At 42.0% G+C, this 16,821-nt stretch overlaps 3 protein-coding genes across 8 annotated transcripts; 2 read left to right on the top strand and 1 right to left on the bottom strand.

The window, feature by feature from the left end:
* Positions 1-76: 76 nt before the first annotated feature.
* LOC144013241 (troponin C, slow skeletal and cardiac muscles-like) lies at positions 77-2,618 on the top strand. The gene is made up of 6 exons (XM_077511841.1): positions 77-238; positions 902-932; positions 1,588-1,734; positions 1,871-1,985; positions 2,058-2,194; positions 2,391-2,618. Exons 1-6 carry the CDS (start codon positions 215-217, stop codon positions 2,420-2,422), a joined length of 486 nt encoding a protein of 161 aa, XP_077367967.1. The 5' UTR covers positions 77-214; the 3' UTR covers positions 2,423-2,618.
* A 2,448-nt stretch (positions 2,619-5,066) lies between these two features.
* Positions 5,067-12,744, bottom strand: ints11 (integrator complex subunit 11). Of its 2 annotated transcripts, XM_077511833.1 has the most exons (17): positions 12,542-12,742; positions 12,204-12,301; positions 11,878-11,951; positions 11,586-11,814; positions 11,393-11,491; positions 10,685-10,719; positions 9,693-9,831; positions 9,551-9,615; positions 9,290-9,479; positions 8,648-8,731; positions 8,487-8,576; positions 8,248-8,410; positions 8,080-8,190; positions 7,825-7,886; positions 7,071-7,213; positions 6,705-6,834; positions 5,067-5,339 (listed from the first exon to the last, which is right to left on the bottom strand). In XM_077511833.1, exons 1-17 carry the CDS (start codon positions 12,567-12,569, stop codon positions 5,277-5,279), a joined length of 1,803 nt encoding a protein of 600 aa, XP_077367959.1. In that variant the 5' UTR covers positions 12,570-12,742; the 3' UTR covers positions 5,067-5,276. The 2 variants fall into 2 exon arrangements, with proteins under 2 accessions (XP_077367959.1, XP_077367958.1); XM_077511832.1 differs by having other exon boundaries at positions 8,080-8,410; positions 12,542-12,744.
* A 216-nt stretch (positions 12,745-12,960) lies between these two features.
* cptp (ceramide-1-phosphate transfer protein) lies at positions 12,961-16,017 on the top strand. 5 transcript variants are annotated; one of them, XM_077511834.1, is made up of 3 exons: positions 12,961-13,038; positions 13,642-13,817; positions 14,991-16,017. In XM_077511834.1, exons 2-3 carry the CDS (start codon positions 13,684-13,686, stop codon positions 15,511-15,513), a joined length of 657 nt encoding a protein of 218 aa, XP_077367960.1. In that variant the 5' UTR covers positions 12,961-13,038; positions 13,642-13,683; the 3' UTR covers positions 15,514-16,017. The 5 variants fall into 5 exon arrangements, with proteins under 5 accessions (XP_077367960.1, XP_077367961.1, XP_077367962.1 ...); XM_077511835.1 differs by lacking the exon at positions 12,961-13,038 and adding an exon at positions 13,062-13,112; XM_077511836.1 differs by lacking the exon at positions 12,961-13,038 and adding an exon at positions 13,133-13,320.
* Positions 16,018-16,821: the final 804 nt, after the last annotated feature.

The following is a 16,821-nucleotide window of genomic DNA, read 5'->3' as shown; positions in this document are numbered from 1 at the left end:
GACGTTGCAGCTAAACATCACTTCCATCTCGATTCTACTTTTGACAGGCGGCTCCTTTTGTTTCCTATTTATAGGACTGCTTTCCTCTCTGTTTCTGTCAATCAGCAGCCCCCCCCATCACTCTTCACTTTTGTGGGATGGCTCATAAGCTTTTTTTAATGCCATCGTTGAACCAGTCCCGCATTTTGCCAGAGCCGGCGAACGAGCAGCAGCAATGGATGACGTCTATAAAGCAGCGGTAAGTACAAATAAGAAGGCACAATGTATTTATTTATTTGGGTCAAGATGAATATATCAATGATTATGTATTAAACTCAGAGCGTAACTTCGAAGCAAAAATGTTATGAGAGTCATATGTGATTTTGTGACAGCTGAGTAGCCATTGTGACCATTCGGCCCTTTCAATGTCAAGTCATCGGATATCAAATGAGAATTCACACACAAAGTTGGTTCACGTGACTCGAGTGCAGTTATACAGTTGAAAAGAATTCATTTCGTATGAACTTTTTCTGACACGCGCAACAAATGTATAATTCGAACACCTGCTGGAATTTAAAACATACTTGAAATGAGTTGCTGTTTTTGGTTTCTTTTTGTTGTTTGGGTGGCAGGCACCACATTGGAAATATCACCACGTTCCTTCTTTTTGTGGTGTGTATTTTAAAGGCAACTGGGGTTAAAATTCCAGCGTAACAATAGAAAAGAGAAAAACAGCTGGACAGAAAAGGAACAGCTGATGCTCCTCCCACATACACAAACATACATAACAATCCATCGAGCGCACGTTTCCAACAACCAGAATAGCACGTGAAGACCGTCAGATCGATCAACTCATGACGCTCAGCTGTCAACATCGGAGCAGGACGGTTGATGCTTGTGCTGTCTCGTTTCTCTCCCTTAGGTTGAGAACTTGACCGAGGAGCAGAAAAATGGTAAGAAAAATAATACTTCATTTGATGACGCTCGCCTGCCACTGAACAGATCACCTCATGCTAGCAATTGTTTGAAATGCGCTTCAATCAATCACCTAGCTAGCTAGCTAGCTAGCTAGCTACATGAGGTGTTGCCTTCAGGGACCGATCCTAAACAATTGACCTCATGCAACTAAGCTGTTTTTAATAAAGCCATCCATTTTCTTGGCCGCTTCGTCCTCACAAGGGTCGCGGGGGGTGCTGGCGCCTATCTCAGCTTGATCTGGGCAGTAGGCGGGGGACACCCCGGACCGGTTGCCAGCCAATCGCAGGGGGTTTTAATAAAGAAATATTCAAAAGAACCAAACCCAAAAACCGAAGCAGCTGTTTCAGATGGCCTAAATCAGGGCTGCCGATAACACGACGTGAACCTTTTTATATTCACTTCCTGCTTCTGCTGCCACGACGGAATCTCCTCAATGACTTGTTTACAAATATGTGCCGTACCGTTGACACACCTCAATGGCAATATCTCCATTTGTCAAATACATTGGCCTCCACTAAAACAAGAAAAACGCAATTCTACATAAACGGTAGCACATCTGGCAATAAGCTGCCACCACAGGAAGACGAACGTCACAACGTTTTGAGTGTAAACGTGAAACGTGTCCCGCAGAGTTCAAGGCTGCTTTTGACATCTTCGTCCAAGATGCGGAGGACGGCTGCATCAGCACGAAGGAACTGGGCAAGGTGATGAGGATGCTGGGGCAAAATCCCACACCTGAAGAACTGCAGGAGATGATTGACGAGGTGGATGAAGACGGTACGTCAGCCATGATATCAAATTCTTTTCATTTACAGACCGAGCCGTACAAAATGTCTGACGCTCGGAAAAGACATTTGGATAAGATTTTATACCACTTTGCTAACGCTCACGATCTTTTTTCTTCCCGCAACAGGCAGCGGCACGGTCGACTTTGATGAGTTCTTGGTTATGATGGTCCGTTGTATGAAGGAGGAGAGCAAAGGGAAACCGGAAGAGGAGCTGGCCGAACTTTTCCGCATGTTTGACAAGTACGCCTCCCAAATTGTCGCCCAACATCAAACGACAACGTTTCTCAAAACGTCTTTTTCTGCGCTGTTGAGGAATGGCGACGGTTACATCGACTTGGAGGAACTCAAGTCCATGCTGGAGTCCACTGGAGAATCCATCACTGAAGATGACATTGAGGAGCTGATGAAGGACGGAGACAAAAACAATGACGGCAAAATTGATTATGATGGTACGTATGAATCATGATTGTTCAAGTCAAGAAATCCACAATGTGCTGAGAACGTGGATTGATCCTGCAAGATTTTTGTGCCACTGTCAAGTGCCGCAACGTCAAAATAAGATCAATCGTACGGCAGAAATGATATGAAATGTTACGCAATACTGGATTGAATGCCAACGCTGACTTCATGTGTTCTGTCCAACAGAGTTCCTGGAGTTCATGAAAGGTGTTGAATAAAAGATTGGGATGGCGCCTTTTTCTTTCCGTCCTCCTGCCGAAGGTTCAGACGGCATCTGTTGACTTCTTCGTCATTGAAGCAACGCGTCTTCAGCAGGCATCAAAGTTTGCGGCCAAATTTTCTCAAAATAACTCGCCAACATTGTTTTACAAACGCACACAAACATGATTTTAAATACAAATATTTTCAGAATTACTCTTTGGGCCTGGCGTCTTCTGTGATGAAAGAACACCACAACATTTTCCTTCCTTCCTTCCATAAAACGGTTTTGAAAGTCTTTAAAATAAAATAAAAGAAGATTATCTAGCTTTTTTCTTTTCTTTTTTTTTTAAGAGTACCATCAAAGCTAAAATTCAAAGTGAGAAAAAAAGGTCACCGAATGGTGATGTGTCCTTTTCCCCTCACCAGCATCCGTTTCGACGATTTCTGTCCAAAACGCAAACTTTTGATTGTGCAGAAAACAGAGAAGCTTCAATGTGTGGGTGTTGCTTTTCAGAAGGAAAATGGAATAAAAAGCAAGATGTTGTATGAACGATGTACCACAGCAGCAGGTGGCTTTCAGCTATCGAGCTAGCATAGCCGCGCGTTTCGTTTCCTGTCCTCGTGTTTCTTGCACGCCCACAGCGCAATGAAAGCGGAAATGAAGGGAAAGCGCGTGCAGTGACGTCACTGAAGAGCATCAAAACACGTTTTCATTCGAATTTGTCTGCGAGGCAAGAAGCAACACCAAGACGGCAGGTAACATCGAGCAACAAAAATGCTTTTGATATTAAATATTCATTTGTGAATTTTGTAGCACGCAGTGAATGTTAAAATAATATTAAGGCCAGAGGCCTTAAGCCATTTTTTGTGAGGGTAGGGCTATATTTTAAAAATATTCACATTATTATCGTATGACTACATTTTCTTCAAATAATGGGGAATGTCTGAACAAAACTGAGTGTCATTTCAACAATATTATAATCAGTGTTGTTGCGATGTACCTTTCATAAAACAAGTTTTTATGATCTAGAAATCATTCTAAATGCAATTTCAATTTCCACATCCATCTGTAAATCTTGACAAACTCAACTAACTCATGATCACAACATACAAACAAAAGTGGAAAGTTTTCATAATGAGGGTACAGTTGCTTTACACAAAAATACACACAAGTTGTGTCAGAGCGAAACAACAAAAGGTTGGCAACAAACTGAATCTGTTGACGGCAGTTAAGTATCTCGTCTCTTCATTCAGAGAAAACAGACGAATGATTTGTACAGTTTCACAGAACTATTAGTTCGGTCTCATTATTCTTCACAGTGCAATGATGTCAATTCATTCGATATGAAGTAGACCAGACTTTATTATTGGGACATGACATCATTCAACCTTCAGAAGTGCATCAATAGTCCAATTGGAGTTCATGAACAACTGATATCAGGCTGTCATTCAAGTGCTCGTTAGTGCGCCCTCCTGTGGACAACATTTTTAACAGGCCGATTGTGGCACTTTACGTTTGACAATCCCGATTTTGCACATTTTTGATTTTGCACATTGGGAAATGTCAATGAGAGTTAATTTTCACAAATATTTAAACAAATATTTGTATTATTTGTTGAAGCAATAAGATATTTGGTTTCAGTTGTATTATAAGCTATATATACTGTACAATTATTACGACTGCCACACATAAAAATGGCAACAAATACATAACCAGTCACCACTGTGCTATTTCTTCCCTACTCATCTGTCTGATTGACTTCAGCTCAATATTCTCACAAAAAAATACATTTGAAATGAAACATACTGTAGTATTTCAGCAAATGTATTATTTTGTTGTTGGGGTTGTTTTTAAAATACAAGCTGCCATCATGCTGATTTTTTTGCCTGACTGGAGAGCGAAATTTGAGATATAAAACTCTGTAAGGTGGCAGTGAACTCGCCTCACGACAAGCAGCAGTTTGGCAGTCACACAAACTCAACAAAAAAAAAAAAAAAACTCACTTTGCCTGTGTTATCTCATATGCGAGTCCCATCGCATTTGTGTGTGGATATTCGATTTTTGGAGGAAAAACACTCCTGAAGTCGATGCTAACTTCCTATTAGCATTTGAATGGGATCCTCCATTCGCTTTTAGCATTAGCGCTAGGCTAACGATATTTTGCATTTAAATATACAGTGGATGTAATTGTCAATGTCATGAGTTTACTTTTATAGTTAACTCCAACTGAGGTCTCATTAAAAAGCCCTAAACGATGCTTAGGGACAACGGAATAACATACGCTACATATTTGCGAGTTGCTAATGCTATGCAAGCAAAAATGGTGCATACAGGGTCACAGCATTGGAAACGTCGGTTTTCTTTGATAACGTTAAAAAAAAAAAAAAAAAAAAAAAAAAAAACATTTTTTGGGGGGTGACTAACGGCAGTTCCATTTATTTCAATGCAGAATGAGATTTTAGATACAAGTGTTTTGTTTTGTTGTGTGTGAGAGGGTTACAAATGATGATGATATTGGCTCATCTACGCCGTCACGCTGATTCGCTTCCTGCCCAAAAAAGATGGACATCATCAGCGAGACGGTCGTTCAAAACAACGCTTGTTCGAATTCCTTCCAAACAAGTTAGGAATTAAGACAATGAAAGTTTCACTGAAACAACTTCTTTGAGTGGGACAACATGTTTAATTATTTTGTGTAATTTAGGCGGACACATTCTACCTAGCAACAGAAGGCTGCAACTTAACAGGAAGAAGAAGAAGAAGAAAAAAAAAATAGCTTGCTGACTAAAATGATGTTAACAAATCACATCATTGTCATTTCACAGATTTAACTTGGTGGCTTGTGTGATCTTTCATAACTATTTTGAAATTCAAAGTCCAGATGGGAGCCCTTTTTTCAGCAGAGTTGAAAGGAAGCTTCCAAGGTCTTCATCCTGATGAGAAAGAAATGCAGTAAATATTTTCATAAATGTGCAACATTCTTGGTTCCTTTTCAACCAAATTTGTCATGCAGGTAGTCAACAATTATTCGGTGTGTCCTCAGCATGAACTCATCACTGGAACACTTTCAGATGATGTCATCCCAAAAGTGCGTCAGCTCGTTATGCATCTCGGGCTGCTGCTGAGCGCTCAGAATACAATTTTTAAACATCAGTATGTGTGTCGCCTCTTTTTTGATCCATTTCAGGGGGCGGCCATTTTGCCACTTGCTATCGACTGAAAATGATATCACAGGGCTCAGGTAGCTCACCTGTTTGCTGAGTTTGCTCATATGATGTTGGCAAACTGAGCCGTGATTGGTCGTTACCCACTGAGCAACTGTGATGTCATTTTCAGTCAACAGCAAGTGGCAAAATGGCTGCCCCCTGAGATGGATAGAAATGTTCTGCTTTGTGCATATTTCACGAATGCAATATGAATCAGACTGGTGGGGGTGCATCAAACGTGTGAAAGAAAATGTTTGCTCGACATCAACTTTCATGAAGCCATTAAGGCGGTTTCGCGCGTTTCTGTTGTTGCAGCTGGCAGCACTCCGGCGCTCTTCACCTTTTAGAACTCATTTTGCAGTCGTGCAAAAATCTCTGGCATCTTATTTCCTGAATTTTCTTTTCAACCGATTAAGTATCAAAATGAAAACCTAGTGTGGCGATCCTGGTCATGTGATTGTGATGACGCGTGTAAACGAAGCCGCCATCGTTCCTTTCAATGACTTTGCTGACGTAATGGGCACGAAAAATGCTGCCTTCCGATTATTGCACAAAATCGGAAAACGAGTCGTTCTCCCTTTTCTTCATTTTCGTTTTTGGAACGAATATTGACAAAACAAGACTTAGCGTTTTGTTTGGAAAAAAGATTGAACGAACGATACACGGATTTGGCTTCTCCTAATGTGGGCCAAAGCGTGCTTGGCACATGAAATGAATCAAATGAGTAAAAGTCAGCCACATGTTTACCATCCAGGTTAGGGACCGTCCTCAACTTCAATTGTCAACGGTCAATTGAGCCTTTTTAACACGCAACTTGCAGACACGCCCCAACTTGGAGCTTTTGAGGCTTTGATGTCCGTCGTGGGACGCAATAATTCCTCACGAGTCTCTTTGTTGTCATTCAATGTGTATTTTCCATTTTCCACGCACGATACGTCACGACGATCACGTGACTGTCCGCAATGGCCGATACTGGACGTAATGGAAAAATATTCATAAAAAATACTGTCAAACATTTTTCCCAGGGCCAGAGTTGAAGTGAAGCATTTGACGGAATAGCTGGTTAGTTTTGTATTGCGTGAAGTCGTTTACCTGATAACTCCACGAAAGCAGGATGACCTTCGTATTGCCTTCGTCTGGTGACGATGACACCTTGATGACGATGGAGTCCACCATGACGGTGCCATCGGGAAGGTGCTGGATGGCGTATCCCTTTAAGACACTGCGGCCAGGAAAAATAAATAAAATAAAAAGCTTCTGCAGCTAACGTAGCTTAGCAAAGCGCTCACTGAGCAACACTTCACTAAGCGAGCGGAAAAGTCACGTCATGATTCGGGGAAATGTGCATGAAAAAAAATGAAGCAACCGCGTGCAACAGTTGCGGCTGCATTTTTTTTGTTTTTCTTTCACGTCCACTGCCAGCGTGCCGCCGGAAAAAAAAACGATCTTCTCCCTCACCTCCTGAGGTGAGTGTATATTCTTCGAAGCGTGTCCGAGTCGCTGTGCGGGTCGTGCAGTTGCACACGACACGTGAATCGCAGCTGATGCTCGTTGAGTCCGAGTTCCTTCAGCGCTTGTTCCGAGGACACCAGCTTGAGACTCTTTAGGGTTCAAAAAAGATGAACGCATATTTGACATCAACTCATTCACTTGCAGCCATTTTCACATTTCGCAATCCCGTTCGCTCACGGCTGTTTTGCTGGATTTGGACTGATCTTGCAAGGCCCACACAATATTGTGTTCGATTGCGATCAAAACAATGATCGGAGTCTCTTCTTTCATCAGGAAAAAAATAATATTTCCATCTGTTTCCGTTTTGCAGCAATTAGAATTAGAATATGGCTAAGTTTCATTCTTGCCCTGGTTGATCTATTATAGTCTGCTGCCACCTGATGGCCATTTTTGTACCCATTCGCTGCATGAAAGCGTTCTGTCTGCTCTAGCAAAAAAAAAAAAAAAAAAAAAAAAAAAAAAACATATTTATACGTTTTTGGGAGCAAATGAGTTAAAGACGAGCAAAAAGCAAAAATGAATAAATAAATAGAAATGAGAGAGCGCATATATGTGACATCATTAAATGATGTCGTGCAGACCCCTGTAAACTATCAACACATTAAAAGCTCTCAGACTGACCATAATTCTAATGACCATAATACACGATACAGCTCTTATATTGGATATTATTATTTTGCCCAAGCGGTCATCAACTTACATGATCTTTCATGATGAGGGTTGCGTGCATGATGCGAGCTTTTTTGGGATCAGGTAAAGGCCCTGAAACAACACAATCCACATGACACGAGACGTCTTCAACACCTTGCAAGTGAAAATGGTGAACTTGCCGTCTGCAACTCTTATTCCAAAAAAAATAACATCTCAACAAACGAGTTGACAGAAGAAAAGAGGAGAAGAGAAGAAAAGAGTTTGTGACTGGCCCTCAATGAAACGTTGGCAGAGTGCGACTCACCTCCGAGCGTCATTTCCCTCTTGAGAAGGTTGAGCGACATATCAACGGGAACTTTGGGATTGGTCGTCACTGCGGTGGTCTCGCCGTTGGCCGGCATGTAGCAGTCGATGCCTGCGGCGGGACAACGTAAGCGAGCGAGCGGACGCCGAGCGCGCGGCGGCCACTCACTGAACTCCTGCTCGATCTTGCCCTTGAGGAACTCCATCTTGGCCGCCTCGCCGTGCACCAGCAGCATGTTGCGAGGTTCGGCCATGCGGATCAGCTGCATGATGCCCTTGGCGTCGGCGTGGGCGCTGAACGACATGTACTCCACCTGCAGCTTGACGTCCAACTGCGCGGCAGGGCGGCGTTCCGTGCAGGTCGGGTGAACACGACACGACGGCGCTTGATCGTTGGGCAACACTTACCGTCGCTCGGCCCTCCATTTCCAGTTTCCGCTGTCCGTTCAGGATCTTGTGTCCGATTGTCCCTTGGACGCAGTAGCCGGGCATGATGACCTGCAAAAAGTGGCAAGACGGTCACATCTAGTTTGGATTTTTTTTTTTTTTAATTTTTGAACGACACTCACCATGTTCTTCTCATTTCCGGCCCATTTCTTGAAGATTTGCAGCGACTGCCCGGCGTGCAGCATCCCTGGGGTCGCAAACACCACCTGCCAATGTGTTCACTTCTTCACTCTTTTCATTTCCAATCGCTACGAATGAAACTGCATTTTGCTTTTCTTTTTTTTCCCCACTCGCACAAACAAATGTGGTCTCCCAGGCGGGGCAGCGAACTCACGCCAAGCGGCAACGAAGGCAGGTAACTGCAGTTTTTGCCTTCTTCACGTGACATCACATCCGCATACAGAGGGCGGGAAATTTGTCAAGCAAGTTAAGATTACAAATGGAATTGTTGACCAACTTGAATATATTAAGTTGAATTCAACTTAATATATTCACTTTGGATGAACTGAATTCAATTGTGTGTTAGCAATTTTTGGAAGTTTGTCAACAATTTGCAATTTTAAATTGCTTCAACAATTCTCGTTTTCGAGTGCACTAATTTAAAAATGTAAATCGTAAAGCTATTTTGTTCCAGAGAGCATCTTTCATGAGAAGAACGAAAAGAAAAGAAAAGAAAAGAAAAGAAAAGAAAAGAAAAGAAAAGAAAAGAAAAGAAAAGAAAAGAAAAGAAAAGAAAAGAAAAGAAAAGAAAAGAAAAGTCTCACCATCGGTCCCGGGTTGTCGGCGTACGAGCGGTCGAAAGCTTTGATGTGCTTGAATTCAAACATGTTCCTCTGCACAAAAGTCTTCCTGATCTTCTGGTTGGTCCACGTGATGAACAGCTTGTAGTAATGATTGGCTTTCTCGGTCAGCCCCGTGGAGAAGTAGATGGGAGCCTTCAAGTTCATCCTCTCCCTGTCGCAGGAAGCTCGTCAGCATAAAAGGCTCCGCCAAAAGAGCAACTTTTTCCTCACAGCGGAATTTACCAAAAGGTCTCCAAAAGGATGCAGAGTTCCTGGGCTCTTCCGAGGGCAAAGACGGGGATGAGAACCTGCAGCAAACGACAACGGCTTTGTCGAATCTTTCCTAAAAATATCAAAGCAAAATGTAATCAAATCAACTTTGTACTTTTCCTCCTCGTTCGATGGATTCGTGGACTTTCTTCAGGAAGTCTCTCTCTCGGCACCTCTTGGAGTCCCGTATGGTGGTGGCGTACGTGGATTCGGAGATGAGGATGTCGGGACGACACTTGTCGATCCAAGCGGCACTGCCGACATGCAAGACAACAACGCAAGACGTCGTCGCCTCAAACCAACTAAATGCTCTTGAATCACATCACAACAATGATTTTTGATCTGAATTATTAGATGCTGGTCACCTCTACTAAATTGGCCTATATGCTCAGTTGAACCGATCATGAACAATTATTAATATTCATTATTAGTGAATGGAATATACTCAGCATTTGGTTCAATGTTGACTGTTTTCTGGTTAAAAAAAAAAATGAGTTTGAAGAATGTGATCTCTCCGTCCCTCTTCAGAAGATGTGCTGCCAATATGAATAAGATACTTTTAAAAAGGACATTTTTTGAATCCATTATGACATTTACATTTTGGAAAACCTCAAACCATTTTTTTTGCTTGTCTCCTTTTAGCATAGACTATCTGTCCGTCTGTCCGTCCCATTTATCTTCACATGCATCGCAAGGTCATAGATTTTGGGAAGCAGGTCATTTATTTGGATGAAAACAATGAAATAATGGAATCATTTGTTGTAGGTGAAAGACGACAATAATAATGAAACCAAATCATAGAACATACAAGGCCAAGTAAGCTGCACGTGTGCCATCAAACATTTTGGCTGATGAAAACATTTTTGGTTCAGTGTTGCAATAACACCCCAAGTGGTTAACTTACTTTTATGAGAACAAAAACATTTGCCTGTACAGTTTCACAATGAGCTGGGAGAAATGCATTCATTATTTCCAAAATAGGAACCATTTGTGAGAACTGACCCGGAGAACGATTCATAGGTCGACCAGCATCCCAACTGTCGATATTGTCAAAGCTATTTCTGTTGTGAAGATAGAAAATCAAGGAAACAAAAGGAGTTCACTTACCCTAAATGTCTGTCGGGTGTCATGTTGTAGTCGCCCTAAATGAGACAAGACAGTTGCAGTTTTTCCAAGATGACGCTTCATGTTGGGATTTCTAGCCACGATTCAAACTTTGAAGCAACAGCATGTGGAGATTCTGGGCTCTTCTGAAATCAGTCACTTTCTGTCTATTGTTCCTCTTCATTTGCCTCTTTTTAGCTTCGTGATTCAAAAAGATGCCAAGGACACGAGTGAGTATGTTGCTGCTTTGCTAGCCATGAAAATACCAAGTACTACTTTCCTGTTAGCCATTTAAGCATCGCTGGGTGCCTTGAAAGGTGCGGCAGTAAATTACTGCTATTGCTGATCAATCGGGATCGAGGAGCCTGCTGCAGATGAGCGGAAACCGACAGGAACTGACCCGTCCTCGGCTCCTCGTAAAAAGCCTTAGAAACGAATATATCAATTCTTTGAAATTGAACTACATTTTCAGACACGTCTTACTTATAAACAAGCGGCTTCAAGAAGATAAAAGTGTAAAAGCGTGTATGTTGCCATACAAATACCAATTGTCAAGCAATAACGACGCCTCTTGTCTTATTTTATTTTATCTCAGTATTCGGCTAAAACTCCCCAAAACTTCTTCCTCTAACCTGGGCTGAACGTTGAAGGCGGGGTTTCACTGTATATAAACGTAAGCTATTAAAATGCTGATGAAAATGTCCCACTCACAGTGTAGACCACCGACTCTGAGCCCACTTTGATTTGCACCATGGCAGCGCCCAGAACATGGCCGGCGTAGTATGCTTTGATCTCCAGCTCATCATCCACCTGCACAAACAAACATATCTCCATTGAAAACGGACGACGACGGACAGATGACAGACATGGCAGGGTTCGACTAGGACAGACAACAAGAGCCCACCTGGACAGTCTGGTGCAGGTTCAGTGGGACGACTTTCTTCATGCAATCCTTGATCATCTGCGAGGTGAAGAAGTTGGTCTCTCCCTTCTTGTCCACGGTGATCTTGCGGAAGTCCTCCAGCAGGATGGGGCAGATGGCTTTGGTGGGATGCGTCATGTAGATGGGCCCGTCGTAGCCCACCATCTCGCTCATGTAGGGAAGAGCGCCACAGTGGTCCAAATGGAAATGGCTAACAGGAGCAGAAACGTCTTTTTATCGGCTGTCTACAAGCCATGAAGCTGTTTGAACCAACCTGATGATGACGCAATCCAAAAAGTCTGTCAGGCGCCCATTCTGAATGATGTACGAGAAGTCTGGGAAGCGTCTCTGGACAGACAGACAACATTCATTTATTTTCTCCAAAGAGAACATAAACAAACAACCATTCACCCACATAGTGACATAGATAGGGTCGGTTTTGGTTTTATTTTGGTGACTGTTAATTCACCCCCAGCCCCCCAAAATGAAGAATTACAGCTGTAACGTGTATATGCCATGAACTGTATGTAAAATATGTGTTGTTTGAACACAATGTAATTAAATTGGTTGAGAAAACGTGTTTTGGTAAGTTAAGCTCACATCATCATTGTATCCCATGTGCATGCCACAGTCCAGCATGATGTTTTTGCCTCCGATGGAGACGATGATGCAGCTGCGTCCAACATCCTGTCCAGCACCTTGGAGAAACAAGACACAAGAAGAAGAAGAAGGTCACAAACAACAACAACAACAATGGAAGTGGAGTTGTTAGCATCCCGGCTAACAACCTCTGCTGGACATCCATGGATCAATCAATCAATCCTTTCAGATATTTCAGAGCGCAATCCCAGACAAAGTTCTCCCTTCGTATATTCATGTTGTATGTACGGAACGTGACAGAGCCATTACTGATGCTACTAGCTAGCAAGGGAACTCACCCAGTGGTGTTACTTTTATTTCAGGCATTTTACCGCCCGTTTCTTTTCAGTTAAGTTACCAGAGCGATCCGAACTTCTGATTATGAGCACATAGTATTTCAAGTGAATTGTTTCATGTTTTAAGGATTATGAAAGTGTGCAACCGGGTGGCTTTGGCTCAGGCAGAGTCAAGCTACACATAGACACTGATAACAGTGACAGAATCCGGGTTTGATTTCAAAGCAAGGCGTACTAGCATTTTATATCGCTAACTCAATCATGTGTACGTTTCTATATGAATGTATAAAATGTGACCATTAAGGCAAATAAGTAAGTCTGAACACTTAATACATGTTTACAAATGGCAACGGATATATTCCATGTTCCGTTCTATGTTAATCTGACCGTACTTTAATGGAACACTTTTATTTTGACAACATTATATTTCCTGTATTATCCGGCGCGCGTCTGCGCTGTAGGATTTGGACCCGGAAACACGCTTCAAATTGGATTGACAGGTAATGTTTTAGTTTATTGTGTGGTAATGTAACATGTACACATATCGCAATTTAATAATGTGTCTTTTTGATCGGTACGTCTCGAGGTAGCGTTAGTAGCATCTAATGCGATGTTTTACGGAGGGGAAAAAATGTGTTACTGTTTGCGTAGAATTGTCCGGACTATCTGCTGGCAACCGGACGTATTAAATTTTATTTGACAGATATGCACTGTCGATGTTTTGTTTTTTTCCCTTGACTTGGTGCTGCTGAGCGATCTATATTGGCGTCACCTGTGTGGCGGTGAGAGATCAGCAAGAGTTCACTGGGAAATAATCAATTTCCCCTAATCTGTCTGAAAATGATTAATTCTATGTAAATATATCCTTGTTCATTTACCAACGCCAGCGACGTGTTACAATAAATCTCTTATTATTTCGTACAAAAGTTCTACTGTACTTCCCGTGAGTACAACTTGGTGTTCAGGCCAACAGGCCCAAATTTCCCACTAACTCAGTTCGTGAATAATAAATGGATACAAAATCATTATGTCAGTATTGATACTTTTTGTTTGGTTTTGTTGTAAACCACGAGATTTCTCCAATTTGTCTTGTCTCAATAAAGGTTGGGAAACACTGGACTAGTAGACAGTACCTCCTCCCCACAATGGCTGATTCTGTGACGTCAGATGATCCAAAGTTCTGCTTTGAGGAGGTTCTGAGCACTTTCAAGGTGTGTTTGTCTGAAGACAAAGCTGTCATTCTGGAAAACTACGTTTCTGGCTGGCGTGGTCTTATCAAGTAAGTACAGTATAATCCTCAGGACTTGTTGGATTTTACTACCCGCTCAGCTTGTTTGTGGCTATTTTTGGCCACTCTGCACAATGGAAACCTTAAAAATGACATTTTAACATTTGTGATATTCACCTTTCTTTTCTTGTGTTGCTTGTGTGCAGTCTTTCTATTATGAGCAACGGAAGCTTTAAATTCAATTCAAATATTATTCTCCATGTTCAGCAGAGGGTGTCTCGACTTCTTAAAGTGAAAATTTGCGTCAGTCATTTGGACCTTTGGAGTGCAGTAAATCAGGGGTGCCCCAAACCTTTTTTGAAGGAATCAGTTTCACTCATGACAAATTTACACTGACCGCGTGGAGGTCCCACTAACAAAATCTTTGTCAGTTCAAAACTAAAGAATGTCATCTGAAACAATTACAATGATTCTATAACTGACCTCAATGCAGAAGCGCGATTCAAACGGACATAAATTGACCTCTAAGAGCATGAGCTTTGATGTGCTTCATAACTTCAACGTAGTTTTGCAAAGCAGTTCAGCTCAGGTGTCGTTTTTGGGCTTGCGAACATTTTTCCGTGTTGATACCAGAGTGTTCTGTCCCCCCCCTCACATTTTTTATATCATATATACTGGTAGTAATCTGGTACATGATATACTGTATATGATCTGGAATAAAATTGTCCATTTGTGAGGCCATCTTTTGCCGCAAGACAAACAACCAATCAGAGACGGGAGGCGTGACTTACTAGCTGTCACTCATTTGTCAGGCACTCATGGACGCACATCTGCTGCGCCGCCCTCACGCGGACCCAGAAAAGCACCGTTACTACAAGTATATGGCTAAGTAATATTGGTTTTCAGATTTTTTGCTGCTGGGGTATGCCGAGCAGTCGAGCACGATTACCTTGTTGTCAACATCAGTCGATTTATCCACTTGATTTGTGGACCACGGTGACTCATCTATCCCTTCCTAAGCTGCGCCTCACCAAGCTCTGCTTTTTCATCAATTTGTCTTGTTATGGTCGAGCTAACCTTTCCCCTGCTGAAATGATTTAGTGCAAATGTCCTTGGCGGCAGGCAGAATCAATAATCCCCCAAAGTAAAGGAAAATAAAATCCAAGTATGAGCCTTCTCCTTTCTTCCTGAAAACGCACTCATTGATTGTGTACCTTTTGGCAGGTTTTTGAACAGCTTGGGGTCCGTCTTTGGCTTCATTTCCAAGGACGCTACCAATAAGGTCCAGATCCTGGCGACTTTGCTGAAAGGAGATGCGCACTGTCACTACAGGAGCGCGCAGTCCATGGTCCGATACGAGCTGGACAACGGCCTGGTGGACGTGGACAAGCGAGGCAGCCATCCCGAGTCGGGCACTCGCACTCTTCTGAGGCTGCACCGTGCGCTCAGGTGGCTGGAACTGTTCCTGGAGCGGCTGCGGATCAGCAGCGAGGACAGCAAGACGTCCGCCATGTGCGCCGAAGCCTACAACGAGTCGCTCGCGCGCTACCACCCGTGGGTGGTGCGCAAGGCGGCGGGCTTGGCCTTCTGCGTGCTACCCGGTCGCCCCGCCTTCTTCGAGGTGATGAACGTGGGTCCTCCGGAGAAAGTGGTGGCCGTGCTGGGGGAAGCCATGCCGCTCATTTCCCAAGTGTACCAGATCACGGAGGAACTTTATGCTAAGAACAACCTGCTTGACTTGCCGTAAAAAACAAGAAACACCACGACTGGTGACTGTTGCTCGGGATTGTGCAATAGCTGCATGTTGGAACACACGCAATCATCTATTTTTTTTTTTTTTTTTTAATGGGCAAACAATTAGGTATTGTCAACTCCATCTTGGATTTAAATTCATATCTTTTGATTGTCCAAGTTAAAAGCTGCTCATGTTCACCATAACCGCAAAATAGTTTCAAACTTGGTGCAACTGAGGATTTTCATATCAAATATGCTGGTTTAGCTAAATTGTGGTCTAACACGCAGACACGTTTACACATTAATTGCAATGACTTACTTTTAATTTTGCGTCACTAATGACAGTACATTTATGTTATCAGTTGAATGTAGAAAGCAAGTTGGACCAAATGTATGTAATGTTTTGTGTCGCAGATATAAAGAACAAAAGATTAAAAAAGAATTGCATGGATTCTCATGTTCAATACTTGACTACTTATAATTCCATTCAAAAAAAAATAAAGATTTGCTTACAGGATGTCTCAAAGGCTAAAGTCAATTAGCACTGTATAGTACCTTTTCTCTTTCAACCTAAATCTGATGTTGTTCAGTTTGAACGGTGGCATTGTGACAACTGCAAAAGTGCTCAGAAATATTTTCGGTCACTTCAAAGCGGCAGTTCATTCGGAATTCTAAAAGACAATCGAGGGGGTAAAAATGTGTAGTTCTTTTGCATTTATTCAACTTAAAATTTCATTTGCAACAAAAGCACTCGTCACTTCTGTAAACAAGTGTCATGTCCGAATGAATGACTCTGTGACCCAGCCGCTTCAATCTGGGATTGGCTAGCAGTTGCCTTCATTCGCTTTTTGGATTTAGGGCTGTCTGATATGGACAAAATTTCATATCATTTTTGCCGGACATCTCTATTCTTTGGTCTTTGACTCAGCATGAGACTTCGCATCATTTCAGTGTTTTATGGTGCCTTCTGTATGTTGTGTTATTTTATTTATACTTATATTTACTTAGTCACTTCCCTACATCTTATAATTTTTTTAATATATATTTTTTTATAAATTATTTTGCGTTATTTTCTTTCATTTGTATCTACTGCAAGACTGATTTCTATTCCATGCACAGCACTTTGTATGCAGCAATGGATGTTTTAAAGTGTTTACAAATAAGGTTGAGTTATGTCGATAATAGAGAAACGACATATGGGTTCAGTGAAAAACTAAGCAAAATATTTTTATTATCTATAATATTTTGGGGTTTTTTTTTATTTAGAACTTAGTGACAGTCAACATTAACCAACTTGACAATACAAATAAAAAAATAAAAA

This window comes from Festucalex cinctus, chromosome 2, assembly GCF_051991245.1.
Source record: "Festucalex cinctus isolate MCC-2025b chromosome 2, RoL_Fcin_1.0, whole genome shotgun sequence".
Classification (NCBI taxonomy): domain Eukaryota; kingdom Metazoa; phylum Chordata; class Actinopteri; order Syngnathiformes; family Syngnathidae; genus Festucalex; species Festucalex cinctus.
The sequence above is the reverse complement of the archived record's forward strand: the minus strand, read 5'-3'. Positions and strand labels throughout refer to the sequence as shown.